The sequence below is a fragment of the Microcebus murinus genome, chromosome 19 (genome assembly GCF_040939455.1).
Source record: "Microcebus murinus isolate Inina chromosome 19, M.murinus_Inina_mat1.0, whole genome shotgun sequence".
NCBI lineage: Eukaryota > Metazoa > Chordata > Mammalia > Primates > Cheirogaleidae > Microcebus > Microcebus murinus.
The window spans coordinates 22366061-22389788 of NC_134122.1; the positions used below are offsets into that span (position 1 = coordinate 22366061).

General features: G+C 51.1%; 2 protein-coding genes across 6 annotated transcripts in view; both read right to left on the reverse strand.

The window, feature by feature from the left end:
- PSMG3 (proteasome assembly chaperone 3) overlaps nt 1–23728 on the reverse strand; it is a 418234-nt gene that overhangs the window by 319353 nt on the left and 75153 nt on the right. The window lies entirely within an intron of this gene.
- Nucleotides 1–23728, reverse strand: part of MAD1L1 (mitotic arrest deficient 1 like 1) — a 383346-nt gene that overhangs the window by 145729 nt on the left and 213889 nt on the right. For 3 of the 5 annotated variants that reach the window (XM_075995238.1, XM_075995236.1, XM_075995237.1), the window contains 2 exons: nt 22190–22339; nt 21263–21319 (listed from right to left, as the gene is read on the reverse strand). The exons of 1 other annotated variant lie outside the window; for it this stretch is intronic. In XM_075995238.1, the coding sequence (XP_075851353.1) occupies nt 21263–21319; nt 22190–22339 (207 nt within the window). The remainder of the gene's footprint in view (nt 1–21262; nt 21320–22189; nt 22340–23728) is intronic. One more of the 5 variants, XM_012758962.3, reaches the window with a different exon arrangement.

Genomic DNA, 23728 nt, shown 5'->3' on the forward strand with positions numbered 1-23728 from the left:
CTGAGGTCAAGACAGAATTCTAAGCATGCACAAAAGCTCTCTCATGCCCCCTTCCAGTCAAGAACTCCAGGGTAATTAGTCTTATTTCTTATTTGGGGTGGCAATGCTTCCTATTAATTTTTTATTAGAATTGTGAATAATTCATATGTTTTATTGGTTTTATTTCAAACAACAGGCATCTTTGACTTATTATTTCTACCATTTTTCACTTTCCTATTAAATTCTGCTTTGATCTTTACAAATTCCTACCTTTTGTTTTACTAAGGTTTATTTTCCTTTCATTCTCTGACTTCTTGAGCCAGAGGTTTAATCCATATATATTCATGCCTTCTTGTTCAATGATATAAATATTTAAACTCTTAAATTTAGATGTTTCCCACGGGCTCTGATGAGAAGTGATTTCATTACAATTATTTTCTAGATGTTCTGTACTTTTGAATTGCATTTCTTCTTTGAACCAAGAATTGTTTAAGATAGAGTCTTTTGTTTTATGTTCTAATTTCTATGTGTTAAGAGCCTTTTTCTGGTTTTGTTCTTGATTTAAAATTTTATCATATTAAAGAGAAGTTATATTAATTCTACTTACCTGAATTTCTAAAGGTTGTCTTTATTACCTAATATTAATCTTTTTGATTAATCTTTTTGAATGCTTATAAGCACTTTTTAAATATAGTGTGCTCTCTAGTTTGGGGGATAAGGGTTTTACAGATATATGTTTTATATATATTATATACATATTCTATTTGTGCATTGTTCTTTGCCTACTCAACATATCATGGATTAGTAAGTAAAAGATTCCCCTACAACCGGTGCCTTACACACTATCCATTGGACGTCTCCTCATTTTTGCTCTTCTGAGCATCAATGCCACGTTACTGGGCACCTCAGTACTGAAAATCATCTACCACTGTTTTCTGTGATGCTTTCCAGCTTGAACTCAAACTCAACTGCATCAAGATTACAGCTTCTGCCATTACATGTCTGCAACTCCCAGATTGCCTTTGCAACTCGTATTTTCTAACTTTTTTGGTTTTGTTTTGCAATCCAATGAGAAAGACTTTTCCTGTGAATAGGAGAGTTTAGTCCATTTATATTTTGACATATGTTTGTATTTATTTCTATTGTCTTATGTTGTTATGCATTCTGTTTATAGCTTTCAAAACCATATCATGCTGTGGCCTTTTTAATCGTGTTTGCTTTCTTATATGTAATTCTCTTGCTATTTAGAAGTTTGTGCTTTTCGTTCTGGTTATTTTTGTAACTCCAGCTTTATGTCATACTTAACCTTCTCTGTTTTAGACAGTACCTGTTACAGCTCCTATGTCGAGTTCCTGGCTATGAACTGCAGCACTGTTCTTACTGTTCACCTTTGTCCACTTTGTGACTGGATAGGGATGCCCAGCATGAACATCGTCCCAGGGTGTATCTGTGAGGATGTTTCTGGAAGCATCAGCATCAGTGGGCAGGCTTTGCCCAATCCCTTGAGGGCCTGAACCAAACAAGCAGCAGAGGGGCTGAGGATCCCTCCCCTGCTGACTCACTGCCTGAGCTGGGGCCCTGCTTGACAGGGACTTACGACGTCGGCCCCTCTACCTCGCAGGCCTGCAGACTTGGACTGAGCCGCACCACCAGCTTTTCTAGGTCTCAGTTTTCAGATGCCGATCGTGGGACTTCTCAGCCTCCATGATTATGTTAGCCAATTCCTCATAATCAGTCAATCTTTCTAGATAGAGACATGAATAGATAGATCAATCCCATTGATTCTGTTTCTCTAGAGAACCTAACACACAGTTCAATATACTTTTACTACTTGATGTTATCTTTTCATCTTTAGCCATTAACAATGAGAAAACCATTTTTGCATTCTCTCCCTTTTCCTATCTCAACATTTTTATTAAACATGTAAATTCTATATTATCAGAACACACAGCATTGCACTGACATTGTCTTCCTAACTTCTGTGCTGGTTTAATCTTCCACTTAAATGCATAAACCTCCTGCTGGTCCTTCCAGTCGATTTTTCAGTCATCACATCCTGTGCCCCTTCCGATTCACCATCCTTCCTGACTTTCTGTCTTCCTCTTCTGTCCTGAGATCTCCCTATTCTGTCCCCTCCTCAGGTCTCACCATCTCTTCTCTTACTTGTCCTTTGCTCAATCTTCACAGATTACACTTCTATTTCTTAAAAAATGTTTGGATACCATTTTCATCAGCTCAATGTCAGTTGCTGTTTCTGCCAAACTTTTCTACCGTTTGTTTTCCTACTTCTCTCCTCTGGCCTTACACAAACGTGTGGTTTTACCTATCTTCATTACTCACCATTGAAGGTGAGTTTTATTAAGTCCAGCTTTACACACAAGGTTCACAGCAGGGAAACGACAGGCCGTTTTCTTATTTCTAAGAAATCCAATCAGATGGTTGTGTTGCAAGTTCAACAGGCCCCTCCAGCTTGCATCACAGCAAATATCCCCCTTTCCTCTGTTGGAGACACAGCTTCAAGCACACCTGGTGCCCACAGGTGATTCCTCACTTGGCTCCAATGTCTGCTGCCCCAGCGGATGCGCCAGCCCCCTGCTGCAAACTCAGGATTCAGGATTCCCCTTCTCCCAGAGGAGGGGGCTCCACCAGCAAGGAGGACAGGGCTCCCTCCCCAGGGTGTCCCATCTTGGCTCACCCTGTGCACACATCTACCCATGCAGTGACCAGCTGTGCTGGGGGCCTCTCGCCTCTCATTTGGGTCTTGGCTTTTAGCTGCATTTCTGTCCTGCCAAAATTTAAGTGTGCCATTTTGGTTTTCATGCTTCTTGTCATTTTTGGGTGATCTCCAAGAAATGACAGGGAAATGCCACAACGTTCAAGGCAAAAATCAGGTCCTTTTATTTTAATTGGTAATCACAGACTCATAATAATAAACTCTCAACTTTACTCTTATGGGGGCTGATTCCTGCTGCCCTTGAGCCTGTGCCTGACACCCTGCCCAGATATGCCAGGAGACCACCTGCCGGGGGCTGTCCCATGTCCTGTCTCAGCCCCTCCCCGTCCTCTCCTCACCTTCACCAACCTCCCGCTTGCAGGCCCAAAGACAAGGCAGTGGCTGCAAAAGGGCAGGTGCACAGTCCACACCTGCGGGCTAACCATCCATCTGCATTGACTCCTCACCACCTTTCAGATTAGGCTGAAATGTCACTTTCTCCATCGATCCTTCCCCTATGACTCCCACTGCTCCCTCCCTTCCCCTGCCCTAACTGCCAGCTCCCACTCCTCTGGCCTCTCCAGCCCCCACCTGCCCTCAATGACTGCACTCTCTGCCTCACAATAACAACCGAGGTGTCTGGCTCTCTTCACCACCAGACCAGGAACTCCCTGGGGACTGATACTCCAACTCTCTAGTCCCCTGTTCCCAGCACAGAACCTAGCACACTGTAGGCGCCTCACACGTGCACACAGGCAGGGGTGCACTCGAGCGCAGATGGCGAATGTGGATGTGACGACTGACGTTTCCCTAGCGCGTGCAGCCCAGTGCTCCACAGAGCTTGGCCCGAAAGCCCAGAGACAGCACAGGTCGGGGTGGAAAACTTGGGTGGTTTCCCAGAGGCCAGAACAAACAAAAAGGGAGTTAAGTGGATGCTGAAAGAAAAAGATATAGAATTTGTTTGTCTGCTGATCACCCAATTTAAGAAACTATTTACATATATCAATATTGGAAAGGAAGAGAACCCTGCTCAGTACGAGGCAGGTTGTGGGAAGATGAGAACTAAGTGGAGGTCCTGGGGTGGCCTCGGCAACAGCCTCAGCAGGCACCCCATCGCCCCCTAGGACCCTGGAGGCTCTGACCTGGCCCCGTGACCTCTCATCTCCAGCCCTTCTCACTGGGACCTGGCAGCAACATGCGAGGGGTGCCCACATAGAGGATGAGTGTGCAGGGCAGGGACACCAACACCTGTGCACTTGGGGACGGGAGAGATATCTGTGATTCCTGGCACCCAGACCATCTCCCCATCCCTCACCTGTAAGGGGGATACCACCTGGCCCTGAGGTTTCCACCTGAATCAGGAAACCCAGATTAAAAGCCCAGCCCAGAGCAGGGGCTCGACAAGCTGGACCCTGCCCTGCCCAGGCCTGTTCCTGGGCCATTCTCCACCCATACAAAGCTTCTCCACACTCACAGTCTCACGCCCACTTTCTCACACACACATTCACTCTCACATACACATATCCACGCACGTGCCGTCTCTCGCACACACACCTGCTCGGTGTGGCTGCAGGCCTGTCCCACCTCTTTCAGGCCCAGTTGCCCCACACATGGTGAGAGTTGGACAGGGCCTCAGGGACCTGCCCCTGTTCCCGTGGGCCAGCCAGGCTTGCTCTGCACCAGGAGGAGAGGTACTTGTCACCAGCTCCGTTCCAGCCAACATAAGCCTGTCCACGTGCTATTCGTTGGCATGGGAAGGAGTGAAGAGAAAATTGGAAATGCATTAATATTGCCGTCTGTGACTACCTATTTCATACTTCACTGAAAAAAAATCTGTATTCAGAGTTGGTTTAAAAAAAAGAACATAAGGAATAATTGGATCGCATCTTCTGAGAGACCCCTAAATGCCTTAAAACCATGACGTCCCCATTTTAACACACACTTAACTCTTCAGAGAAAGGATTCCAAAGACAGGAACTTTCACAGGGCTTGCCTGCCACAGGAGTCACGGGTCCCACACACACCTCGTGCCATGGGGAGCATGGGTTAGGCCCATGGGGGCATGCTGAGCTGGGCCCTGACTGCCACTGCTGAAGAGCAGGTTTTCAGTCAGCCCGAATGCCTGCCCCATTTCATTTGAATGTCATCTCCCAAAGAGGGTCACTCTGCCCACTTCCAATCTCTGAAATTAATTCACAAGCTCACGTTCCTTTCTCTGGCTCACCCTCCAGAAGGAAGAGGCACAATTACCAGCAGTGCCTGCTCCAAGTGAGCAGAGCACGAGAAGGGGCTTCCTGGTAGTCCTGTGAGACTGATCACGCCCTCCCCTCGTCCTGAGGGTGGGCGGGAGGAGTGAGGCCCCCCAAGGGGATACTGCAGTTCCCAAGGCTCTGCTGTAGGAGGCAGGCTGTTCTGCAGGGAGGAAGGCTGAGGCCCAGGTGGGTTAAACACCCTCCCAAGGCCGTATGGGCACTGTGGCAGTCTGTGCTCCCTGCCTCCAGCCACACAGCTGAGGCCCCCAGTCCTGTAGGCAGGAGGGGTAAGGAGGAATGTGTGTCCCTAGAGGGCTGCAGCGCCTGGCCCCATCCCGCTGAGGGCAACACACAGTGGGAAGAGCTCAGGCCACAGTGTCACAGAGACCTGGGTCAGGTCCCAGCCCTACCACTTGTCCTGTGTAAAACTACAAACTGTATAAAACTCTGTAAGCCATTGTTTCTCCACTTCCAAACACAGGTAATAATGTCTACCCCAAAGGACTGCTGAAGGAAGAAATCATTTGGCACAGAATGAAACCAGCAAACAGAATCTATCTTGCAAGACACCTAAGAAAGGGTAACATGGACCATTTCCGGGGGAAGGGACTGCTGGGCTGAGCAGCGAGACTCATGAGTTCCACAGTTTGACCTTCTGCCACTCTGCACCGTGTGCGCATCCTGATCATTTAAATAGCATGTAGATGCTCACAAAGACACATATATAGGAAGAGCCCAGGCTGCAGCTAACACTCTGCAGGCCACTCAGCCAAGCGTGTCCCTCCACAGCAAACCAGAGCTCATGCCCCTCCCATGATGGGGGTGCTCAGTCCCACCCCCATCATGTGCACCAAGGCACTCCCTGGCAGCATGACTGTGAACACACGGAGCTCCTAAGAGGCCAATCTACCACCTCACAACTCCATCTCCAGGTTCTGGACATGTCAAAGTGTGGAAGGAATTTAGGCATCGTCACACTTCTACTCTGGGATCCTGGCTTGGTCATCTTGTGGGGCAAAGTTCTTGCCCTGGGTGACCTCACAAGCTTAGCCTCTTCCCCAGCCTTGGGCCCTGAGGACACCATGCAGGGAGGGGGCCCCAGCAGGCTCCTGTGAACCTGGGCATCTGCCACACAACTGGGATGCAGCAAAAGCCTCCACCAGCCTCATGGCAGTCCCAGCTGTGCCAGATGCGGAGGCCATGTCTGCTCGCCTCCACCAGGGCTCTGGGGGTCCCCCGGTCCCACTGTGTGCCATGGTGGGGAGGCCAGCAGTGCCTGCTCAAGGCCTGGGGCCTGTAACTCAGGGAGCTGTAGCAAAGGGTGCAGAGCTTTGGGTTCTACTTTCAGATACCCAAAGCCAGGCCTCCCCAGGTTTGGATCAAGCCCAGGAATTGAGGGGTGACACTACCTTTATTTATTAATTTGTTTTTTAAATGAGACAAGTTCTCTCTCTGTTGCCCAGGCTGGAGTTCAGTGGTGTCATCACAGCTCACTGCAGCCTCCAACTCCTGGGCTCAAGCAACCCTCCTGTCTCAGCCTCCCAAGTAGCTGGGACTACAGGTGCACACCATCGCGCCTAGCTAATTTTTCTTTTTTTGGGGAAGAGACAGGGTCTCACTCTGTTGCTCAGGCTGGTATCGAACTCCTGATGATCATCCCACCTCAGCCTCCCAGCATGGGATTACAGGTGTGAGACGTTGCACCCAGGTGACGCTGCCTTTAAATATCACCTACACCTGGGGTCAGACGACTGCCACTGGAAAGGAAGCCAGGAAGCCACCTGGCCTCCGCAGGTCAGCGCAGCAGCCACGGGCCCACACACACACACACACGGGTGTGGCTGGACTCCAGCACAGTCTCACTCACACAAACCTGCTGTGGGCTGAAGTCTGCCCACCCCGACCTAGACCAGACCGCATGGTTACAGTACTGACGAGGAACAGAGCAGCTGGAGACAAAGACCTGAAAGCTGAAGAGCAGATCAAAGTCACTCTGAAATCACAGACCAGCAGCACTCACTCAGGCCTGCTCTCCATCACTGCAGCCTTCCCATCCCATATGCCTCTGTTCCTACCACCAGGGAGGGGAGACACCCAGGAGCCTGTGCCAAACAAGACATGGCTTCACTCTACCAAAGGGGGCAAGTGGCTACAGACCAGAGGCCCAGGTCAGTGTGCAGTGTCCACCCCTGCCCTGCCCTGTCCATCAGGGAGCAGTGTCCACTCCTGCCCTGCCCATCAGGGTGCAGTATCCACTCATGCTCCAAACTCACCCTGTCCATCAGGGGCCCTGTACTTTTGGGTCACCAGACTCCAGTCTTCCACTAAGAGACAGAGGAAGAATTTTACTCCCAAGGCCAGCTCCTCCCTTCCTCTCACTGGGGAGGAGAAGGTCCTCCTTTGAGCCTAAAGCAGCCTGGCAGGAGCACAGAGAAGGCCACCAAAGGGTCTGGAGCAGGGACACACCCAGCCTCCACGAACTCTGGCTCACTGGCCCCCAGTGCAGCCAGCCTGGTGGGTTCCTGGCTGTGTAGAGACGGCTACCCTCAGGATGCCTCTCTGCAGGATCCTCCCCCAGGGCCACAGGATGAGTTTGCTCAGCCCAACTCCCCAGCTTGCATCCAGCATGCCCTACTACCCCGTCCCAGGCTGCTCAGACTTCACACAGTCCTCAAAGGCCAGGTTTTCACTAAAGAATGGTGCTGACAGCAGCCAGCACAGTGGTTTTGAAGGGTGAGGCAGTACTTCACCCTTGGGGACACTTTCTATTGTCAACGTGCAGGATGAGTCTTCAGGTGGGAGAACACTCTCGCATGCTGCACGACCTCCAAATGTCCTGCCAACATTTATGCAGGTGCAAAAGCTATTTATAGTGATCCAAGCCCAGCCCTAGAAACTAGCGCCTTTGATAAGGAAGCACAAAGTAATCCGACACACTTTTAGCATCAATGAATTTTTTGGGAAGGCAACTACAGTTATATGGAGGGAAGGGCATAGTTTCTGTTGTTCAGAACTCAACCACTGTGGGGCGCGGTGTTAACGCCATTGCAAGATGGCGCCGACTTCCTGGTCACACCCATACCACAAGACTGATAAACAGGGTGAACCGCGCATGTGTAGGGGCTTTTTCCTGTCTCTCAGCAAGTATGCTAATGAGGGCTCTTGCGTGAGCCAATCAGATTCTGCCTAATGTACTTAGTGCCTATATAAGCCCGCTCCGAGAGCTCCTCAGGGTCTTCCGCTTTAGTTATCTTCAGATTCCCCAATAAAGCGCTGTCAGAAGAACTCCGGTTGCCGCATCTTCCTTGCTGGCGAGGCGGGCGCGACAAACCACTGTCCATCATTTAAGAAACCTGCCTTGCTGGTGGTGTCAAGGCACTGGCACCTCCTACACAGCCCACCTGTGCCACTTACAGAGTGGCCACCTTACAGCGATTCCACAGAGAGCCACGGGGATAATCGCCATAACTTCCAGTGTCCTCATGCCCACAGGTCTGCACCCCGAATATGTAGTACGTTAATATTAATTACTTTCCTTTGTTTGCCCTGTATCTGGCGATAACACTTGAGACATTTCTGTACATCTCTTTTTCCTTCTCCCTAGAGTGCAGTGGTGAGATCACAGTTCACTGCAGCCTCCAACTCCCAGGCTCAAGCAATCGTGCTACTTGGCTTCCAGAGTAGCTGGGACTCCAGGCATGTGCCCAGCTACGTATGCTGATATTTTTAAGCTGTGTGTGCAGACAGTGAAGAAAGGTACATTACAAATTACTTGTTATCAAATGAGTGCTGGGGCTGGCAGCTAAGAGCCACCCTGCTCACTCGAGGAACAGAGCCATCAAGGAGGCAAACAAACAAAATCCATGTGGCTGTACTTCTCCCTTCAGCTAGACTATCCCCCAAGAAAGAACCTCAGGAACAAGACTACAATGTCTCCACAGGCTGAGCAACAAACAGTCTGTTTACACCCTCTGGGCATCCTAGCTACAAACCTGCAGCCCCTCAGAGGACGTGCCAAAGCCCTGCATCTTCCACCACAGCTGAGGTTTCCGGGAGCTGCTGAGATGCAAAAGATCCCTGAGAGAAGGTTCTCATCAGGGCCCGAGGGACACCTGGGTTGGTCCCATCCGCCAATCTGGCAGGGCTGAGCCACAGGGCCATGTTTGAGGACAATGCCAGCCAGGGGAGCCGCATCCTTCAGGGATGCCCACAATCCAGCGAGGAAGCTGAGCTGCTCCAGAACCCAGCAGTCCAGGGATGCAGCTTCAGGAAAGGCTGTGCGGAACGTCCACCTCGAGCCCAGGGGCCAAGGCAGAAGGGACAAGCAGCCAGCGAGAAGGAGAGGAGCTTTCCAGAAGAAAAGCAGACAGCACCGGTAAAGGCAGGAGGTACTTAGGAAATCGGGGTCCAGGAACAGTGCAATAGGAGACACCAGTAGGGCACGCTCTAGTCAGTCACCAAGGCCCCCTAGCTGGGAGCTCCTGAAGCAAGAACGCATGGGCTGGAGCCACCCAGAGGGCTCACTGGGGCCCTCCACAGTCAGCTCCCGTCCTAAGCCCCACCAGAAACATGTGGGAAGAACTCGAGAAGCAGCCCGGCTTACAATGTGGCCGGGGATCAGAGGACGGGCAGAGAATACAACGAGGGAGTCCCTGAGGCTGATCACAGCTCAGGAGGCAGCACCATGTCTGCAAGACACTTTTCTGTATACCAACAGTCTCAGCTTAAGGAAATATTGACAAAGAAGTGAAAAATTCCCTCAACAAACCAGAGATAGCCAAACAACACAGGTCTGCCAGCCTTGATTAAGTGCTTCCCCCAACAAGTAGGGGAAACATATTTATCCAAAGGTCAAAGAGCAAGACTCATTTCCCAAACCTTCCAGGGGCAAATCTGCCCAGGCTGCGTCATGCCAAGCACACCTTGGCAGGGATCTGTGGAGTGGTCAGCCTGTGGAGCATCCCGGCTGCTGAGACTTCAGGCCACAGACAGGAGATCGGGGTCCCACTAGTGAATCAGGGGCGGGAAAAGCCTCTGTGGCCAGGCCTGGCACAAACAAGTACTCAGTACATGAAATTAGGTTTCCTTCATTTATTCCTGCAAATCTGTATCTTGTGGGTAACACTAAAGCAACAATATGCTCCCTGAAACCTTATAGAATAATTGCCCAGTGCTCCCAGGGTTACCCAGGTACAAAGTACACCTGGTAGGAGGGCAGTGAAGTGAGCAGATATTACCAGAAGGGCTTTTCCCTTGAAGAGAGCCCTGTGCACACTTTGGGCATCCCTAGCACCAAATCTGTCTCTGGAAGATCAATCTTTCTGCTCAAACCCTGTGCCCACACTGGGCTCCAGAAGGCCAGGTCACGGTGAATGCAGACCAAGTGTGTGCCTCGGCCCTCTGTTCCTCTTCACGTGGCCCAGAGGCAGCCCCTTCTCCCTGACATGGCCCTGACGCCAGGCAAGAGTGAGAGCTCTGCCTTGACTGCCCAAAGGGGCCATTCCACCATGACCACTGTGACTCCTGTCCCAGGGTCCCCCAGGGGACTCTCTCTGCACCCTCCTTGAACAAGGATGGAACTGAACCTCCTGACTGAAATAAACAATCACAGACAAAACACAGAAAACAAGACTTTTCAAGTCACTGGACAACAGCCAAGAACGGCAAAAGATGGAAAGCAGCAAGGTGAGCCCTGGTCCTGGCTCAGCACCTTAAGCGAGTTCCAGGAGGCAGCACAGCTCTGTGTGGAGGAGCTGTGGCCAGAAGGCAGGGAGGCCGAAGCCACCAGCATGCATGACGCAGAGGCCTACCGAGGAGCATGCCTTGGGGACACAGCACAGCCCTTTCAAGTACTTAGCAGAATATGGACTAGCACACGTGGTGAGGAAATTCCCCAGGGCTGAGGACTGCACCATGTGGAACAACCAGAGAAAGCACACAGGGCCAAGGGCAGGGCCTGTCCTTGTCCACCAGCCTGACAGGAAAACCTCATAATCCACAGGGATCGGGCAGAGCAATCAGGAGTGTGGTGCCATTAGCCCTGGATGAGAACTGCTCCGGGCCAGCCTGGCATATCATAAAAACACCACCTGAAAGGACCAACCATTTCCAAGTAACCTAACTGCACATGTAAACAAAGTGCAAGAATATTTATAGAAGAACAAAAGCATCCAGCACTTAATACAACAAAATGTACAATGTATGGTATCAAATCAAAATATAAAGAGGCAAAAAAAAAGGCGTACATAATGAAAAAAAAATCAATCAAAAGTAACTTAGAGGCTGGGCGTGGTAGCTCATGCCTGTAATCCTAACACTCTGGGCGGCCGAGGTGGGCAGATTGCTCAAGGTCAGGAGTTCGAAACTAGCCCGAGTGAGACCCCCATCTCTACTAAAAATAGAAAGAAATTAATTTACCAACTAAAAATATATATACAAAAAAAAAAAAAAATTAGCCAGGCATGGTGGCACATGCCTATAGTCCTAGCTACTCGGGAGGCTGAGGCAGTAGGATCGCTTGAGCCTAGGAGATTGAGGTTGCTGTGAGCTAGGCTGATGCCACGGCACTCACTCTAGCCTGGGCAACAAAGTGAGAATCTGTCTCAAAAAAAGAAAAAAAAAAAAAAAAAAGTAACTTAATCCTATACAGGTGTTAGAATTAGCAGTTAATGTAGCTAAAGTCCATATTTTCAAAGTTCAAAAGAGACATGGAAGAAAAATAAAAAGAACTAACCAAATTTATATAGATGGAAACTACAATGTCTGAAGTTTAAAAACACATCTGATTTTAATGGCATATTAGACATTATTAAAGCAAAAAACAAGGAACTTGAAGACACAGCAATAGATACTATTCAACATGAAAAAAGGGAGAAAAAAATCATTTTTAAAAATGAATTCAAGCATCCTAAGTGAGGTTAACTGGAGTCTCTGAAGGAGTCCTATCCAAAATGATAGCAACAAAAAATTCACAGATCTAAGAAACTCAAAAATCCCCAAGCACAAGAAACAGGAAGAAAAATCTGAAGCACATCCTAATCAAATGCTCAAAACCAGTGATAAAGGAACAGTCTTAAAAGCAGTCAGAGAAACAGACAGGTTACATAAGAGAGGTACAACAGGGATGACAGCAGACTTGCTGTTGGAAACAATGCAAGCAGGAAGTCAGTGGAACAACGTCTTTGAAGTCCTGAAAGAAAAACACAAAACTGTCAACCAAGAAGTGAAGATTAACAAAACTGACACATTTGAAAAGAAGAGAAAAGAATAAAGTTACCAAAATCAGAAATGAGAGTGGGAACATTATTGCCGACCTTACTGAAACAGAAAGGATTATGAAAGGAAACTAGTAGCAACTGCACACCTGTTAGACATTAGACACCTACATGAAATGGAGAGATTGCTAAGAACACATCAATTACTTCAAGAAGACACAGAGAATGTCTCCAGACCTAACAACAAGACACTAAATCAGTAATCTAAGATTTTCCAACCCCACCAAAAAATATTACATATATATCCAGGACCATATGGCTTCACTGGTGAATTCTACCAAACATTTAAAGAAGAAAGGCTGTGCACACTGGCTCATGCCTATAATCCTAGCACACTGTGAGGCCCAGGTAGGAGGACTACTTGCACCCCAGGAGTTTGAGACCAGGCTGAGCAACATACTGAGACCCTGTGTCTACAAAAAATTTAAAAATTAGCCAAGCATGGTGGTGCACACCTGTGCTTCAAACTCCTCAGGAGGCTGAGGCAAGAAGATAATGTGACCCCAGGAGTTTGAGGCTGCAGTGAGCTATGATAATGCCACTGCATTCCAGCCTGGGTGACAGAACAAGACTGTCTGAAAACAAACAAACAACAATAAAAAAACTAATAGCCCCGATGAATATAGAAGTAAACATCCTCAACAAGATACTAGCAAATTGAATCTAGCAGGATCTTAAAAGAATTATACACCAAGACAAAGTGGGATTTATACCAGGAATGCAAGGGTGGTTTAATATAGAAAAACCCATTAACGTAATACACCACATCAACAGAGTGAAGAAAAACCCACATGATCATGGCAAGTGAGATGGAAAGGTCTCGACACGAGGCCTCACATGCTCCCCAAGGGTGGATGCTGCAAAGAGCTGCTGTTCCGTGTTAGTCTATAAACCAAGGAGACTCTAAGAGGGCTTCTGTGGAACTTGTTAAGCTAATTTTAAAGACTACCTGGGAGAGAAGAGATGAAAATATCTGAGATAATTCTGAGAAAGAAAATAATAAAAAGGTCACATCACATCAAACACACCATGAGGCTCTGTTCACTCTTCCACATGAGCTGTTGTACCTGTCCAGATAAAAGCAGGCTTACTGTGCCCTGGGATTTTACTTCTGTTTTGTGGAGGGGGAGTAGGGAATCCAAATATTGTCTATAACCAAGGGCCAGAAATTATACCATTAGAAATTTATGGGCTAAGAAAACTTTCCAATAGCCAAAGTAATCCTAAGCAAAAAGAACAACACTGCAGGCATCACATTACCTGACTTCAAATTATACTACAAGGCTACAGTAATCCAAACAGCATGGTATTGGTAGAAAAGCACAGACACAGACCAATGGAACAGAATGGAGAACCCAGAAATACAACCATACAGCTACAAATCAGACAAAAACATACACTGGGAAAGGACACACTACTCAATAAACAGTGCTGGGAAAATTAGCCGTATGCAGAAGAATGAAACTGGATTCCTATCTCTCACTATATACAAAAATTAACTTACGATGGATTAAAGACTTAGATGTAAGACCTGAAACAATAAAAATCCTAGAAGAAAACCTAGGAAAATTTCTTCTGGGTATTGACCTAAGCAAAGAATTCATGATTAAGACCCCTAAAACAAACACAGCAAAAACAAAAATAGATAAATGGGACTTAATTAAACTAAAAAGCTTTTGCACAGTGAAAGAAATAATCAAAAGAGTAAACAGACAACCGGAGTAGAAGAAAATATTTGCACAAGGCAGATGGGAAGAGTGCATCTGCCTCCTGGAGGGTAGCACCGGGGTAAACTGGGGGAAACGGCCAGCCTGGTTTCCAGGGGGAGTGAGGCTCTGCGAGACCGAGGATGTTTTAGGAGCAGGAACAGCACAAGGAACCACATGGAAGGGCACAAGAGGATGATATGGTCAGACTGGCAAGGGAGGGTTCAGTGGAGAGGATGTCGTCGGCATGTAAGGGGCAGGCCCCCCTCAGGTACTTAGGGACTAGGTGAAGATCTAAGTACCTGCAGCAAGAAGGAAAGGCAGGTGCCACAGACTGACTGGGCCCCCATCCATACACTGAAATCCTGGGAGGACATGAGGCCAGACAGCCCAGACAGCTCTCTCACCCTTTCCCCTACTGAGGGAACAGCAAGAAAGCACTGTCTAGAACCAAGAAGCCTTGCCGGACACCAAACCAGCCAGTGCATCAATCATGGACTCCCAGCCTCCAGAACTGTGAGCACGAAATCTGTTCTGCTATAGCAGCTGAACAAACTGAGACACACAGCCAGAGTCTGTTCCCTCAGCATGATGGCCAAGAAGAGGTGCTTGGTAAATATTTGCTGAATTAGGTACATTTATCTTAAATGCAAGCAGCATTTAAGGCTAACCAATTCGATGTGATGCTACCTTGGCCAGCGCTGGCACACACTGACAATGTGCCTGAAAACAGGGAAACTTCAACTGGGTACATGCAGAGACCCTGAACCAACCTCCACTGGAGCCAGTTGGAGAAAGAGCAGGCCTATAGCCTTGCTCAGCAACACTTCACTGCAAAACCTGGATTTTTTCAAATACATGAACTCATCTATCCTTGCAAGGCTTCCAAGGAACTGTTATTCTCTCTCCACCCTCAGGATGAGGTGGTGGTCCTGTCTGTGGTCACACAGTAGGTAAGTCAGCAGGTATGGCTTAGGATGGGGGCCTGGGCCCCAGCCTGTGTGGGATGAAGAACAGGCACAGAAGCTCCAAGGTGGGGTGCAGGAGAAGCTGTATCCAGGGGCTGGAAGACAAGGACAGTGACATGAGGCCATGGGCCTAGACTTTGGGGCATTCCCCAGACCTGCTCTGGACACATCTCTGGCCCGAAGAGCTTCTCCAAGCTCAGGACTCTGACTCTAGGGCACATCGGGATAGGCATGCTGGTGGGACATGAACTGAACCGGGTGCCCGAAATCACAAGGCTGCCACCGGTCTGTGCAGAGGCCACCCCTCCTTACCCCAGGTCCTGTCTCCCCCAGCAAGCCCAGTATGCACGAGGCTCTCTAGTCATAGAGGTGCTTAGTCATGTGGTGGGACAGATCCGGAAAGAGAAATGAGGCACGATCAGTCACTGAACCAGCAGGTTCTTATAACAATTTACCAGGAGGCAGTTGGCCATGCTGGAGGACTGTGATAAGACCAGACTGTGGGCGGAGGAGCAGAATGATGATGATTAGTGAGCACTGAGGAACGCTCACTTCTGTGCCACTCACCACCCTCAGCACCAGCCATGCGTGCCTCCTCCAGCGCGCATGGCCCCGCAGATCTCCCTACGGCCCGGTAGATCTCCCCAAAACCCTGCAGATCTCCACATAGTCATGAGGTGGGCACGGCCCGGCAGATCTATGCGCAGCCCTGGGGTGTACATGGCCCCACAGATCTCTGCACAGCCATCACTGTAGTCTCCTCAGAGTAAGCACTGCTTGTGCCCTCACCTTCCCACAAGAAGCCTGAGGCTCTGGAGGCCAAGTGGCTGCCAGAGGAGAGGTCCACAGAGCACCTGGGTCCTTCTCTCCCTGGGCCCTGCCCTGCTGATGGCTGCCAGGTTTCACCATCTGCTCGTAAAGCCTGTGTTGTTGGGACACAGTAGGCCTCGACATCCTGCCCATTTTAGAGAAGGAACAAAGAAAGGTGAGTGACAGGAAATGTGTGGCCAGGCCTTGGTGCCCTTTTGTGGGGCTGACCCACCTCGGGGTACCCCTGGGCATAAGGGGTGGGCCAAGGAGGAACCGCTAAGGCAACATGGAATTAAGGAAGATGACCGCTTAATCACACAGAGGTATGAGCAGTGTAATTCCTCTAAATCAGAAAATAAATCTTCAACTCTCACTCTCTGAAGTATATAAAATATTAGAGGATTTTTTATGGTTGTAATCAAAAGACTCATTTCTCTAGCCACTGCTGGCCATATCTAATTAGGGTGAGGTATGTTAATGATACAACTATGGCCTAGGACATTTTTCCTTGTGATAGTAATTGCATTTAAAGAAAAAAGCATGAATTGTACTTATGCTTACTAATTAGTATGGGTTTCCTAATTAATAACAGAAAGTCAAACTGCCTTTGTCTTGTCATCTGCAATTAGCTAAAGATGTTTAAATTTTTCTTTTTTCTCTCCTAAATAGCAAACTGACTTTGGGTCAGAAGAGAGTGGGTAAAGGAGCTGCAGGCTGGGAGACGGTGCACACACCAGGCTGCGTCCCCACTGCCACAGACGGGGAGTGTGAGCGAGGCAGTCAGCGATGCCCTGGCCATGGGTTGCTCTAGCTGTCCCAGGGGCTAGGGTGCCTCTTTCCCAGACAACGCCCACAACCAAGGTAGTCACTGGAAACCGGATGGCAAAGGCCTCAGATCCAGACCCAAGGCCAGCTCCAGCCTTTCCATCTCATGTTGAGCCCCGGCCGCTCACTTGTCCTCAGTCTCTGGTTCCTCCACCATAACATGAACAGCTAGTCAGGTCAGCAGCGTACGTCAGCAGCAGAAACTTGCCCCACGCAGAATCACTTGTGTTTTACTGGTAACCCCAGAAGAGAACACCAGTGACACTGAGGGGCTCTGATTTACACAGAGGAGGGAGACCTGCAGCCCACCCTACACAGCTGAGGGGGGCGCATGGCCAGCACAGGCCAGCCCCCATCACGGCTCCCATGGCCCTACATTCGCTGGGCACCTCTCTACCCAATCCCTCCCCCGAAGGGCACCGTGTGAGGCAAGACGGACACAGAGCCAAGGACACACCTTGAATCCTCAGAAGCCTGTCTGCAGGGACTTCAACTCAGGACGAAAGGATGAGGCCAGAAACGCAAGCTTAAAGCTGAAAAAGGAGTCAAATGAGCCAGCAGCAAATGGGCCTGAGTGTGGAAGAGGAAAGGTGGAGAGAACATGCCAGGAAGAATACAGAACATTCCAGGACAGAACATACCCAGCCACTGTGGTTACTAAAAGTGATTAAAAACAAGCCATTAAGATTTTCGTGTTTCGGTTGCCCTAGCCACAATTACACCGGTGACTAGTGGCTACTGTGCTGGCTGGGCTGGACAGAGAACATTCCCACTGGGCAGGGCACTCTGCTGGATGGCCTTGCCTAGCCTTGGGCTCTGTCATGCTCTGGACAAACCCCCTTCAACGAGTTGTGACAGTGTCAGGAGGTCCCTCAACTGGGTGAGGGGACTGGGGTTGGTCAAGGTCACACAGGTAATTCGTGGCAGAGCCAGAACTGGAACATAATCTGCCGGCTCCAGGCTTCCCACACCCCAGATGACCATCTCCCACGGTCAAGGCAAGGGCTTCCTTTGGTAGCAGAAGTCACTCTAGCCCAGGAGTGTAGGTGGGAAGTTGAGTCTCACACCCCTGTGAGCACCCCTGAGCACTGCCATTTCCTAGTTTCCTTTTAGCTGGGAGAGAGGAGAGAGAGATGAAATAAACAACATGAAGTAAGCGAAGGGCTAGACAGCTATAGGCAGAGATTATACAGTTGTCTGAGGCAGCTCCAGGCCTGAAGACAACCAGCAGGAGGCGCTTCAGAGCCCATCTGTCTACACTGAGGCCTGGTGTGGGCGATGCTGAGAACTCACTCAGATGGGAGGCCTGCGTGGGCGATGCTGAGAACCCACTCAGATGGAGCCCCAGGCCCAGCCCACTGGGGAGGGCTTCAGGAGTGACCCCAGGGAGCTCCCATCCATCAGCAACTCCCCACTGACCATTGGCCCCAAAGTTCCCTGGTGCAGTTCCCTGAACTGAGGTGCTGGTCCTGCAGACATCAGAGGCCCCCCAGGGAGAAGTACAGTCATGACCTCCCTGTGAGTCCCCAAGAGGCCTGCGCTGCATTGTGCCTACTCTGCCTGGGTACCCAAGGCCAGCTCCTGTCCTCCCTACTCCTGGAGGAGGGACCTGGGTTAACAGTTTTCCCAAAAGCACCCTGGCACTGAGAGAAAGGCCGACGTCAAGGTCAAGGTGTCAGCTCTGAGGCAGTCAGGCTTCTGTGGGAAAGGGGTCCAGATGCAACAAGAGCCATGGGCTCAGCCTCAATGCCCAGGCTTGGTGTGTGCTGGGCACAACTCCATCTCTAATACCTCCTGCCCTCCCGCACAGTGGGAAACACGACCCCGGGCACATTTCAGTTTAGGTCAACACCAAGGAAGCCTGGCATGTCTACACATAGTACAGCACGGCTCCCAAGGCTTCCCCAACCCAGCCCCGGTTTCTCAAAGCCAACAGGAAACACCCTTATTTTAAAAGCCTGGGCACTCAGTGAACAAGAAGGAAACACTGACGGTCCACGGGCCTGGAAAGCAGGAAGGCCACGCTGGCTGGTCCCACCGCCACGAAACACCCACAGAGCTGGGAAGGCTGCACCGTTCCTGGTAACCACCTACACGCTCAGTCACCAGACTCCACAGTGTTTAGAGCTCTCCCTCACCCGCCATGCGCTGCTGCTGGTGCGTCAGACGCCGCACTCTACTCAGCTCTCCTGCCAGGTAGCATTCTGAACCACCCTCACTGAAGGTCATGGGGCTTAGCCAACAGTTATGATGGGTTCCCCTTCAAATTACTTTAGCAAAGAATGCTCACTGCAGAAAACACAGGGAAAAAAACAAAGCTACCACTCACTGGTATTTCTACAGTCTAAAGATAAACGTGGCTCACACTCAAATTTAGAAAGCACACACGATAAAGACTGCACTGCGATGCTGCCCGAGAGCTGCTATCCCTCTGGAAGGGCATCACCTCACCGCCTCTCCTGCTCGCTTCTCACCTGCACACCTACCCCTGGTTAGGCTCACAAACCAGTGTTCACTTGAGCACCGCAGACAAACGACTGACCACCCATGCTCTCAGCTCACCCCGTACATCTCGGATGGGCCCAAGGGCTCCGGACCAGCCAGCACCCCCCAACAGATCCCTTCCTGGCCTGCCTGACACTGTGCTTCGGACCAGGAGAGGTAAGAACCAGCACTTGCGCCTGCGGTGCGTGTGCCTCTCTCCTGCTCCTGGACACCCCGGCCCGGCCCCGGTCTTGTCACACACAACCTTCCCGGCCTTGTCACACACCCCTCCCCACTGGGCTCCCATGGCCGTCAGGTGGAGTAAATCTCTCTCCATCCACCTCAAGCTGCCCTTCGGGCCCTTCAGGCAAACCCCTCACAAGCACTGTCAGGCTCACAGCTCTCGGCCTCCCTGGAAACAGCTCCCACGGAGATCATCAATCACCTGGCCCCAACCCTCTGCTTCTCTCTCAGGTCCTTGCGGCAGGGTCTGACGGAGTTGGTCGCTCTCCACTCAAACACTTCCTGCTCCAGGGTTCTGTGAACGACCTGCCCTCCCCAGGGTGCCCCGACTCACGCTGCTCCCCTAGACCAGATGGGGGATGCTAGAACTGGGCCCAGAGACTCGATCCTCAGGTGCTGCCTTCTCTGCTACCTTCTCACTCCCGAGGATGAAAGTGTGCAGGCCTCACCTCAAGGGCCCCAGGCAGGGACGTCTGCCCAGTAGCAGGTGTCCCTGGCTGCTGGGCTTTCCCTCTAGCCCCTACCCCATACCACAACTCCACCCGGGCCAGAACACCACAGTCATCCTGGATTCCCAGCCCTCATGCTCCACCTCGCTACATCCGCCAGAAGTGCAGCCGGACTGACTACACCACTGCGCTGTGTGGTAGACACCTGCACCCTAGCCACAGCCTCTTCACAGCAGCCAGGCACCCCCACAGAGATGGGAACCAGGTCTCACCTCCACCACCTCCAGCCCCGTGAAATCACATCCTCGCCACGGCCACAGGCCTGCCTAACTTGAGCCCCAACAACCCACTGGCACTCGCTTCTGCGTCCCCAACCTTGCCGTCCCAGGACACGCTGGCCCCTTCCAGTCCCAGGGCCCGGCCCCGCAGCTGTACAGCCACAGACACACTGTCAGGGCCCTGAGCACAGCCAACCTGGGCTCTGGTGCTGGGCCCAGCCTTGCCCCGACCCTCGCCCCAGTTCCCTGGCTCCCCAGGGAGCGGGTTTCTGACCCTCCCAACCCAGCCCCACAGGCAAGACCAACAGTAATGACAACAGACATAATCATGGCAGGCTGTGTGGCTGTCTCCACAACTTAAAAAGCAAGTTCATTTCAACTGACCCTCACCGTGCCCCTGCCAAGTGCAGGGTGAAGGCCCTGAGTCAGTGAGCCAGGACACCTACCCAGGGTTCAGGCTAGCAAGGAAGGACATGGAACAAGAGCCTCAACCCGAGATACCGGTCCTGTGCCCACCCTAATGCTGATGGCGCCTCTCTGGTAGCACACGTGGCCTGGAGCCTCCCTATGTCCTTCCCATACAAGGCCAAGGCCAGGGAAACATGGTGTGGGTTTATATCTGGAATAGGCCAAATGCTTCAAAAGCAAAGCTCATTTGTTTCATGAAATGGTCAGAAAGCCTTTTAATACTGGAGATCGAGAAACCCAAGGAGAGCCCTGGCCGAGGTCACCAGTAAGCTTGTGCTGCATGAGCTCAGCCACAGCCAAACTAAGTGAGCAGAGGGCTGACGCGATCTGGAGAGAAAACACACCTTAAAAGTACATCTGCATAATCAACAGACAAATAAAACTGCATGTGGCAAATAAACACACACTAACGAAGACCCTGCATCTTTGGGCGCACACAGAGTGAAGCCCGAGCCCAGGCTGACGCAGTTGTCCCTGCTGGTGACAGGCCCTGTGAGGGCTGGGCGGGGATCAGGGATGTGGTGGCACTGACATCCGCTCTGGCAGCCCCGGGCTCCTCACGGCCCACACAGTGTTCACATCTGCTTTGTCTCAACAGCATGACCTTGTATGGCACACAGTTCTAGGCAGGGGAGGTTCTGTCCAGGCCACATGCACTCTGCCACTGGCAGAGAAGGGACCCACATCATGCCTGCAGGATAAGTCCTGATGGGGATAAGACGGGACAAGTTCCTGCTTGGGACCCAGGATCCAAGGTGTCCCGGACTTCCCTCTGCCACAGAGGCAGCAAACAAGCACTGTCTCAGGGCTTACCATGTCCGCTCTTTGTTTCTGGCCTCCCAGCTCCTCCAGGGCCTGTGACAGCTGAGCCTGTAAGAGGAGACAGAAAGTGGGTCAGAGGCTGTGGGCCACCCAGGCCTCTGCTCTGGCCTGTAGATGTACCTCCCATCACCCTGTGACTTCTGCTCCCTGATGAGTAAATGGGATCCCAGGGGCTGGGCAGTAGGCAGCTGGCATGGTGGGCAGGGCCAGAGCTACTGCCCAGGTAACTAGGTGGGCAGCAGGTGGCACAACAAAATGCAAAGTTTACCCCTAAGACCTGCCCCTGGAAACTGACTACGACTGGCTGGTGGACATGAGGTGTCCCGAGAGTCCTGACTATGGGATTCCTTGGAGGACAGGGGAGGTGGCCCGGATGGGCTCTAACATCCAAGGGAGAGGGGGAACAGCTCATCTCCTGCAGGCTCACGCTCTAGAAGAACTGATTAAGGTGACCTTCCTCACAGAGGCCTGAGCCAACAGGGCCATGCTGGAGCCTGAGAACCTGGTAACCCTTTCTGACCAGGGGGTCTCACCGAATACCTAGTCTGACCCACAGATCTTGGCCTCCTGCTGAGGACAGCATTCTCGCACCCATAACCGTGACAGGCTGTCCTGGCCTTTGCCGGAACAGTCTCAGTTACAGGGCGCGCAATCCAGGACCACGTGCAAGAGGTCAAAAGGCAGCTGGGCTCAGGCCTGGGCCAGGCTCACTAGCATGAAAGCCATGGGGAACAAGCGCTGAGCAGACCCCAGAGCAGGAACACGGGTGCCAATCAAGCACACTGTCCTCTGCCCCCCAGCCTCTCCTAGAGAGGCCTTGGCCTTGAAGCTCAGGGATGAGGTTGGCCTCCAGACACAGGCTTGAAAAATGAGAACAGATTATGCATTTTTCCAGAAAATAATGCAAACTAAACCTACCACAGTGAGCTGCACGGCCACTGCTGGGAAACTGTGGCAGGTGCCTCCACCAGCCACGGTGCAGAAGTATTCTCCATCTCTCACTCCCACAGGGTCTGGGCGGCCACACGGCACTGAGCATGGGTACCCATCTCCCAGAGAGGACCGGCCCTGCCAGGAAAGGCTAGATTCAAACTCATCCCTGTAAATGTTCCGTTGTTTTCCTGTACCATCCCCTGGGCAGGGTGACAGACCATCAGCAGCGACAGACACATCATGCATGTGGTCACCTCTTCCAGGGACCCTCGGCAAGGACCCCCGCAGGAGCTCCTAAAGGGCTGCAGAAAGGAGAAACTCGAATGCTGCGGCCCTGGGGGCTGTGGGGAAGGGCCCTCTGCACAACCACATCTTTCTAAAGCCCAGCCAAACCCCAGACACCAGGCGTTTAATTCCTGGGCATGGGTCCCCGTGTACTAGGCCAGGGTGTGGGGAAAGCGCATTGTCCCTCTGTGGCCCTCTGTGAGCCAATGCTCATAGGACTGAGGCTACAACAAAAGGGAGGTGCTGGCAACCTTGGGAAAAATCATTACTGTGACAATGCGGCCTCCTGGACAAGATTTCCAAAACCAAGCCAAACAACAACAAAAACCAAAACCCACCCGTCAATAAGCCAGTACCAAGGCTGATGTTCTTGTGGACGAGTGAGGACATTTCTCAAAGTTCCACCTCTGCCCAAGTGTTAGGGATTTGGAGCAGCCACTAGGCGGGCTGGGGAGAGGCGGGGACACAGTGACCCTCACAGGCAGGAAGTGATGTGTTCTGTAAATGCTCCAAGACCTGCGAGCTAACGGCACACAGATATTTAAACCGAGAGGACGAGACCAAGGTAACAGAGCCCAGAGCAGCCTGGCCTGGAGCAGCACAGCCTCTTGCCAGTAGCAAGAAATGAGGGGATGCCTTCAGGAGGCAGCGCCAGCCTGGACCACCTCCTCTCGGACCCCTGCAGTCAGAGGCACCAAGAGCAGACCAGTTGTCTGTAGAAGGCTCTCTGCATGGCACCAGGCCACCTGCCCACTCCTGGGAGGTGGGTTCTCTTACCGGTCTTCCTTCAGGAAGGAAGAAACCGAGGCTAGGAAATGAAGCCACACTCCAACCCTGCCCAGCAGTCAGTGACTGGGGCAGGATTTGGGCCCAGGGCTCTCTCTTTCCACCACACTCAAACTGGCGAGAGCAGCACTGCTGGAGCCCTGCCCTTGCCGCTCTCCAAGGCACACGATCCTCTCCCCCCTGCCCCAGGTGACACTCCCGCACTATGGCGGACACCACACCTTCCCTACCCAGTCAGCACCATGAAAACACAGCACAACAGAAACATGGGTATAAGATGAAAACAGACTTTTCCCAGAAAAGGAAACACATATGGCTGGGAAACATATGACAAGGTAATCAACACCGTTATTAATTAGGAAAACGCAAATCAAGACCAACAATAAAATACCACTTTGCATCCATTCTATTGGCAAAAATTAAGTATCTTGGAAATACTAAGAGTTAGAAAGT